The sequence below is a fragment of the Aptenodytes forsteri genome, unplaced genomic scaffold (genome assembly GCF_000699145.1).
Source record: "Aptenodytes forsteri isolate BGI_AS27 unplaced genomic scaffold, ASM69914v1 Scaffold64, whole genome shotgun sequence".
Classification (NCBI taxonomy): domain Eukaryota; kingdom Metazoa; phylum Chordata; class Aves; order Sphenisciformes; family Spheniscidae; genus Aptenodytes; species Aptenodytes forsteri.
In genome coordinates, this window is record NW_008794786.1 from 597,671 (window position 1) to 605,471 (window position 7,801).

General features: G+C 56.0%; 1 protein-coding gene across 1 annotated transcript; it reads right to left on the reverse strand.

Annotated features, from left to right (window-relative positions):
• Window positions 1-6,011: 6,011 nt before the first annotated feature.
• On the reverse strand, window positions 6,012-6,502 carry LOC103894924 (twist-related protein 2). The gene has a single exon (XM_009274406.1). It carries the CDS (start codon window positions 6,496-6,498, stop codon window positions 6,013-6,015), a length of 486 nt encoding a protein of 161 aa, XP_009272681.1. The 5' UTR covers window positions 6,499-6,502; the 3' UTR covers window position 6,012.
• Window positions 6,503-7,801: the final 1,299 nt, after the last annotated feature.

Consider the following 7,801-nt stretch of genomic DNA (forward strand, 5'->3'; position numbering starts at 1 on the left):
ACATGGGGGGGGCCCCCGCGGAGCTGCCGGGCGCCTCCAGCCGACGCCGGACGCCAGCCTGGAGCCAGGGGCCGCGGTGCGGGTGAACCGAGAGCAAAAGCAGGGCAAGCCGAGCCGGCAGCCTGATCTGGACCTTGGGCAGGGGGAAACGTCTCCTGCAAGGGCTGGAGGAGATTAGGAATGGCTCCAGCAGGTCTTGAGGGCCCGGGCATGGGGGTGCAAGGGGACTCAAGCCCCGTGGGGCAATGGCTTCATTTTGCTGGCCCTGGTGCTCTCTGGGCTTCCTCCCCATCGCCCCTAGGTCTCTGGTTTTATTTCATCCCCTCCGCCCTTTGCCTCCTGCTTTTCTAGTCCCTCCTTGCGCAATAGCTGAGACCTTTAACTCTCTGGAGAGGAGCCTGGAGAGGAATAAATCAAACCCTCCAGTAATTCACCCCTGGGCACCGGCTGAGATAATGCAGACGGGGGCCAGCAGGCTGCTGGGGGCAGCCCCTGCCCACCCTCTCTGCAGGCAGGGCTGCCCTCGGGGCTTGCAGACAGGACAGAGCCTGCCCGAGCCAGGTGGCAGAGAGAGAAAAAATCCCCAAAGCCCCATGTGTCCCATTGCTGTCCCTTTGGGACCGTGGTCCGAAAGGTCTGTGATGGGCGCTGTGCGCATCCACGGCGCTCAAGGGCAACGGTGCCTGGCACAACAGGCAGCCAAAAAGGCTGGCGTCCAACCGGCACGGCACAGGGATGTCCTGGGTTGTGGGAAGCACAGGCACGAGCATCTCAACCCAGCCCATATAAACGTTAATAATCTCCGCTTGCCTCGCGGCACAGCCATGTCTCAAGCCAACAAGGTCTAACGCCAAATAACGCATTCACGGCACGATTTTGAAGGCTGCCGAAGGACTGCGGGACCCTCCAGAGGAGACCAGCCCTGCTCTGAGCGTGCAGGGCTTGGGGACGGACGTTCATGGGGCTGGCGTGGACCAGACCACAGAGCCAGGGAGACACATCGCTCTGCGAGCCTGTCCTCAACGCCCCGGCTGACGACTGTCCTTCCCTCCCTCCACTGCATTAGCACCCTCGTCTCTGCTCAGGTACAGCCCTATAAAAGGAAATTAAATGCAAAGCCCGTCTCGTTAACGCATCTCCTTCGTTCCCCCTCAGATCCCAGGTGCATTCCCGTGACATTCGGCAATGAAATACAGGCTCGTTTCAAAGGCATTCCTCTGGGCTAAGCGAACGCAGCTGAGATCTAGCGAGCCCATCTCCTCGCGGGGATCGTAAACCGGCAGACATTTTAATGCTCGTGAGGGCTGGCTCTGTAATTTTATCTCTGTTTTAATTTTAACTAATCCTGAGTAGTGCTGAGAACCTGCCTTCCTGCGATGGAGAAGAGCCCGGCCCCCCCCAGGCAGGTTTGGTGTTGAGTTCTTCCATCTTTAATAGAAAAGTGGAAGTTTTTGCTCGAAAAAGGCTTTTTTAACAGTGAAATTAATGGCAGCCCCAGCCACCCTTTGACATGTCCTTGTGCCGGATGCTCTCATGCCAAGGGACCTGGAGAGGGATGGCCGGACAGCCTGCAGCTCTCCCTGCTCCGGGCTGGGCTCCAGGAACTGCAGCAGAGCAGCTCCGGGACATCAAGGTGATGCCATCCCTTGCTGCTACACAGCAGTCGGGGCGTCCCCCGACAGCCCCGGCACGGTGTGGGCTGGTTGTGGTCAGACTGAGCATCCCCAGCCCCATCTGGTCCTGCATCCTTACCCAGAGCCAGCGCGTGAGATCAGCCCTGGGATTGTGGGGGATGTCCCACATCCCTCATCTAGGGCAGCTCCTCCTGCCTCGGGGCACCAAAGCTGGAGCCTTCAAGGCACCAAACATCTCTTCCTCTACCCCCAGCTCTGCGCTCGTGGGAGAAGACAGCAGCCTTTGGAGGAAACTTCTGACCTCTAAACCCGCTCCACGCCAGAGCAAGGAGCAAACCCCAGAAGCATCCTGCCAGAGCGCGTGGATAGGAGCACAGAGCACGGCTGGTGCTTAACATAGCCCTTCACCGAATGGAAGGAGGAAAAAAATCACCCAGGCACAGATTTGCCAGGATTTGGGGAACTCTTCGTCTCTTCTGGGAGCTCAAACCAAAAGTGAAAGCGAGGTGGTTCCTGCCAGCGCGACTCCTCGCACGCTGGACCTGGCTAAGGAGGAGCCCAGCGCCTGGGCTTGCTCTAACCCAGCCCGGGGCTCCTGGGCCACCTTGGCCAGTTTAACCAGCAGTGAGTGAATGGACCCACTTCTCGCTGCTTTTAAAGGACTGATCCAGGGTGGCAAGACAGCTCAGCCAGCGGGGATTGTGCTTTCTTGCCAGGCTGCAGAGGGATCTCAGCTTTTTGAAGCAGATGCTGCTTTAAATGCATTTTCTGAGCAGATCTGAATAGGGAAGAGAGCTCTCCCCAAGCTCCTTTAATACCCTGGTGCTTTAATACTGTGCAATGAGACATATTTATAAATAAAAGAAAATGAAACATCCACCCAACAAAGCAGACTCCAAGCAAGAGCAACAGTCCCCAAAGGGAAGATTTATCCAAGGTCTTTCAGGATAGACAATTAAGTGAGGGCAACGCGAGAAAGACAATAAATCCAGGGAGACAAATGAAGGGCAAGAAATATCACCCCTTACAACTCCACCAGTCTTTCCCCCCCAGCAGTTTCAGCTTCCAGCCTCATTTTCTCCTCCAGCAGGAAAAGAAACCATTTTAATGTGCTCAAGACTGTGCTGAAAAACCGTGAGCTTGGGGGACTTCAAACATTATTTTTCTTGCCTGAGGGCTCAATCCCTCTTTCCCCGGATGATGTCTCCTGGTTAACAAGGGCATATCCACATCCAGCTATTCCAGCGCCCTTTGATATTTAATAGGCTGAGTTCCAGTGGAGACCAGTATGCCGGGGCGCGCAGCAGCCATTAGCTGCTTTACATTATAAAATTACAGTCCCATTGCAAGTGCTGGGTTAATTCACTTACAGGAAAGAGACGCAGCCTTTCCAACGCCAGCATCGCTTCCCCTGTGGCTGTTCCCTCTTTTTGGTCTTTGCTTAGCAAATCCTCCTCCCGTTACTTCCCTGCCCAGCTGGGAGTTGCTAATTGGTACCCGAATACCGCTGCAGGTCGGCACAAAGCAGATTATTATCTATTCAGCTGAAGGATGCTTCGTCTCAAGGCAAGCACCGGAGCCGCTTGGGATGAATATTAACCAGCAATGATAAGCACACTGAGAGTACCACGCTCACAGGACATGAGGGGTTTTACACGGAGGCTTTGTCATTTAGCAGAGACGTCTTTAAGATCACTAAGTGTCTTTAATTCCTCTGTTTATCATGGGAGCACAATTCCTGCCAAGCACTCAGCTTAAATAAACAGGTCTACAAGTCAATGACCGGACGCAGAGCTGCACGTCAGCCCACACACGCAACAGGGAGCAGACACGCGTGTGCCGAGAGCAACGGCCCCAGGTCTGGGGGCGATGGCGAGGGGACTCAAAAACCCCACACCTCCCCAGAGCGAAAACGCCTTTAGCTGGGCTTTAACAAAGCGCACAGCTCGTCAGCGCGGGCTTCGTCAGCACAGTGCTGAAGCTCTGAAAAACCATCCACCAAAGAAACCCACGCTCCTGCTGATTCCACCTCTCTTGAGAACCTAGGAGCAGGGCAAAGCCGCGCCGGGCAGCCCCCGTCTTTTGGGAGCATGCACGGAGCACCCCGCATCCTCCGAAAGAGGATAACCCCGCTGCAAACTGCAAAACTCACAGGGCTGCAAAAATGTGATGCCCGGAAGAGGGTGAGGGAGGCGCTGGGCGGGATACGGGCTTGATCTGCTCAGGGGGCTCAGCATCCCGACTGTCCCTGGCAGATTTTTGGCTTTTCAAAGTAAGAACAAGTAACCACACGCTTCGCTTCTGGCTGTCCCGAAGGGGAAGGTGTCCCCGGCGGCACCCAGCCACAGCTAAGGGGCAGCTATCCTGCTTCCAGCAAGGACAGTCTTTCTCATCAGTTTTTAAACAACCAGGTCTGCCCCAAATAATTGAAATCTATACACGGATTTAGAAAACTGGCAGTTTTTCTGTTGGTTAGAAGCGATCTTAGCAAGGTTTGCAGGAAAACGAGAGTTTAAATGTGGCACACCCTTAAATGAAATCCCCCTGGGAGCCGGTCAACATCTTTAGCCAGTGGCTGCACCTATATCTGCTGATCTGGCCTGAAATTCAGGGCTGTTACGTGGCAAAACCCAAAGGCAGGAGGGTCAGCGGTGCTCATGGGGGGGGGCCCCCGGCCGTGGCAGAAGGTTCCTGACCGCCTGGGCATCATTTGGGCCACTTTGCAGGAATTTGCTATGATTTATTTTGTCTCAGAAAGGCCGCTTTCCTCCCTTTCCCACTCCCTCCGGCCTTTCGGAACGCGAGACCAGGGTGGAGAGCGGATTACTTTTTTTTTGCACTATGGCTTCCCCCAGACATACCCTAAAGGCGAAGGCACCGGGGAGCCCGTCGTCCTCACCAGGCTGCACCCATGACGAGGCGGGCACCGGCGGTCTCACATCAGGCTGCAGCATCGCACCAGCTCCCTGCCCCAGCTGGGGGTCAGCACGGCTTTAATTAGGGTCTTGCACCCGCTCGGCACTTCTCGTCACAGGGTCTGGATTGTCTCACGTTATAGATATGCTGCTTCTGCCCGCAGGGAGACCACGGCTGGGCACGTGGGTCCCTGCACTGAACTGGGGCTTCAGTAAGACCAGCCAGGAGGAGAAATGGCACGTAAGGAGGTTGCACAAGGCTGACCCCAATAGCTGGCAGAAAATCAGAATAAAAGGGTTTTCCACGTTGCAGCCCTTAGTGGTGGGTGCAGGAAAAATAAGAGTCCTTTTGCAGTTGGCTTCCCCAGAGGGCCCGGCGGTCTCTAACCCCCAGCGCCGGGGCCGACACAAGACAGGGGTTAATGAGTCAGTGCTCGAGGAAAGTCAGAAGCCCTGATCCTGTTTAGGGGACAACGGGGACTCTCGGGAGCTGGGCTGGGCTCCCATGAAGTGTCCCCAAAGTCCATGGCTTGGGAATGTCCTCCGGAGCTTTCTGCTCCTGCTCATGAGCTGCAGGAAACGTTAGCACGTAGCTGAGCCTTCTCCCCCCGTTCCCCCTTTCTCCCAGCCCAATGAGACCTAAAGCACTGAAAACAGGATTATTCCCCTCTCCTCTCAGCAGCTTTGCCAGTGATTGAAAGGATGCTCAGGCGGTGGCTGGATGGTGCTGAGCACATCAAACAAGAGGTGCGGTGCAACGAGTGGGCAAACCTCGCTGCCCCGGCATCCTCACTCGATATTTTATTCCCTGCAGTGTAGGATGCCTACAGATCCGAAGGGATTACGGATCCCGTCTTATCTTCAGCGCTTTAGGAGAGGGGTAGGAGAAAGCCCGGCAGGCTGGAGGCCCCAGGGCCACCCAACGGCTTCAGGAAACGGCTGCCAGGTTTTGCCCGGGCGGCGAGGACAAGGCTGGGCTCTTCGCGCAGTGGGAGCAACAGCAGCCGTCGGCCGATGGCTGCGGGGCGGCCGCTGGTCTTGCTCGTGCAGTTTTGACACCTCGGTAACCCAAGCACATTCAGGAGGGTGTCTGCTGATTTACGCGCCCTCCCGGGTTACCGTGGGAGGATAAATCAGATTTTTTAAGCCCTCGTTTTAAACCTTTCACTAGCCTGCCCCGGACCAGACCCCGCTAAATGAGATCAGTTGCTTTAGGGCTCCGCTGCTCGGCTCCCTGCAACGTCCTACCGGCCCCGGCGAGGTTGGGAATCGCCACCTCCTCCGACCGCCAGCCTTGGCAGCTTCTGGGGTTTGTTAAAGCAAATCGCTTGCACGTGGAGCGTGAGGAGGGGGCGGCTGCTGTGCGTTTCCCCCGCAGGACCGAGCTGGGGAGATGCATGGAGGATGCAGGAACGAGGGATGTGCGGAGGTGTCGGCGGGGAGGTGGCGATACATACCCCGGCTCAGTGGGATGCAGACATGGACCAAGCCCCTTCCATCCTCCAGACGGAGAAGGCGTAGCTGAGCCTCTCGTGGGCCAGGTAGTTGCAGCTGGTGATCTTGTGGTCCAGCTCATCGCTCTGCAGGACCTGGTACAAGAAGTCTATGTAGCGGGCGGCCAGCTTGAGGGTTTGGATCTTGCTCAGCTTGTCGGAGGGCAGCGTCGGGATGATCTTCCGCAGCTCCGCGAAGGCGTCGTTGAGCGACTGGGTCCGCTGGCGTTCACGCACGTTGGCGATCACGCGCTGCGTGTGCACGTCCTCAAAGGACTGCGGGACGGGGCTGCGCTTGCTCCGCTTGCCCTGCGGTGAGGGGGCACCGCAGTCCTCTGCCGGCTTGCCCCCCTGGCCACGCTTGCGGAGGCATTTCTTGTGCAGCCGCTCGCCTTCCTCCTCGCTGGTGACCAGGCTGCCTTCGGGGGAGTCCGGGCACATGCTTTCCTCTTTCATCTTCTCGGCACCTTGCAGGCGAAGGGCTCTGGGGTCTCACGAGATGCGACGGCCACAGCACATCGGCGAGGCGGCCTGGAGAGCAGCCAGCGCCCACTCAAGAAGTGCAGCCTGGAGCATCAACCCTTCAGCCTCCCCGGACTTCCCAAGCCTTGCGGAGCCCTCCAAGGAGCTCGGTTGGTTTTTCCTTTGGGCTACAGAGAGGAGGGCGTTCGAATAACTTTGGGGAATGGCTCTTGCTGATAGGGCGAGGGGGACCGTGGGCGGACCAGACACAGACCAATGCAGCCGTGCAAGGTAATGCAAACATCAGTGGAGCTTATGGGTTCCAGATTTCCTCCCTCCCTCCTCCACCGACACCCCCAAGCCCTCCGGCACAGATGCTCCTGCCTGCTGCCCGGATGTCAGGGGACATTGCCTATGCTAATGTCAGCACCAGCCAGGGAGTTCAGGGGAGGCTCTTTTGGGTTTTAGTCTTTTTTTTTTTTCTTTTTTAAGCCCAGTTGACCCTGCAAAAGCCAGCCAGAAATATTCACTTGCCCAGTTTGGAATAGGAGACTTTTATCTATGAGAGATTCAAGTGGAAATGTGGAGCAATGGATGTTTCAATGAGCAATACAGGGTATTCTCTGAGTCCAAAGGAAGAAGCAACAGTGATAGGCATCCATACTGCTCTCGAGAAATGGCATAATACAAAATGAACTTGAGTTTGCATCCGTTCATCCATCCACCCGCTCATCCACTCAGTCATCCATCCATCCATCCATCCATCCATCCGTCCATCCATCCATCCTCCACCCACCATCCATCCACCTCCCTTCCTCTGTCTACGTTTCTGGCAGGCTACGATAGCCTTTATTATACAGATGGAAGCCAATACTCCTCCACCATCAAAAGTCTTTTCAAATAAATATGGCTGCTATTGCAGATAGAGAGGGTGGAACAGGTCCAGGTCCGGTTCCTGGCTGGATCCACAGCCAGTTCAGCCCCTGATTTCCCCAGGAAATCAAGCACTATAAGCAGTATTGCTTCCTTACTCCGCTCCTGAGCTTGCCTACAAATAAACCCTCTTTCTCCTCCCTGCAGAAATGCTGGGAGCGTTGCATCCTCTTTTAGCCAAGGTTGGAGGTCCGGATTCAGCCCACCAAGGCATAAAATATTCTGCCCAGGTCCCTCCTTACATTGAATAGTTTTCAACCCTCTGTTATCACACCAGTAGAATCAACACATGAAACTGGAGGCCACTGGTGACCCACCATCCTCCTATGCCCAGCCACCCGCTCCCAAAAAAGTCCTACACCTT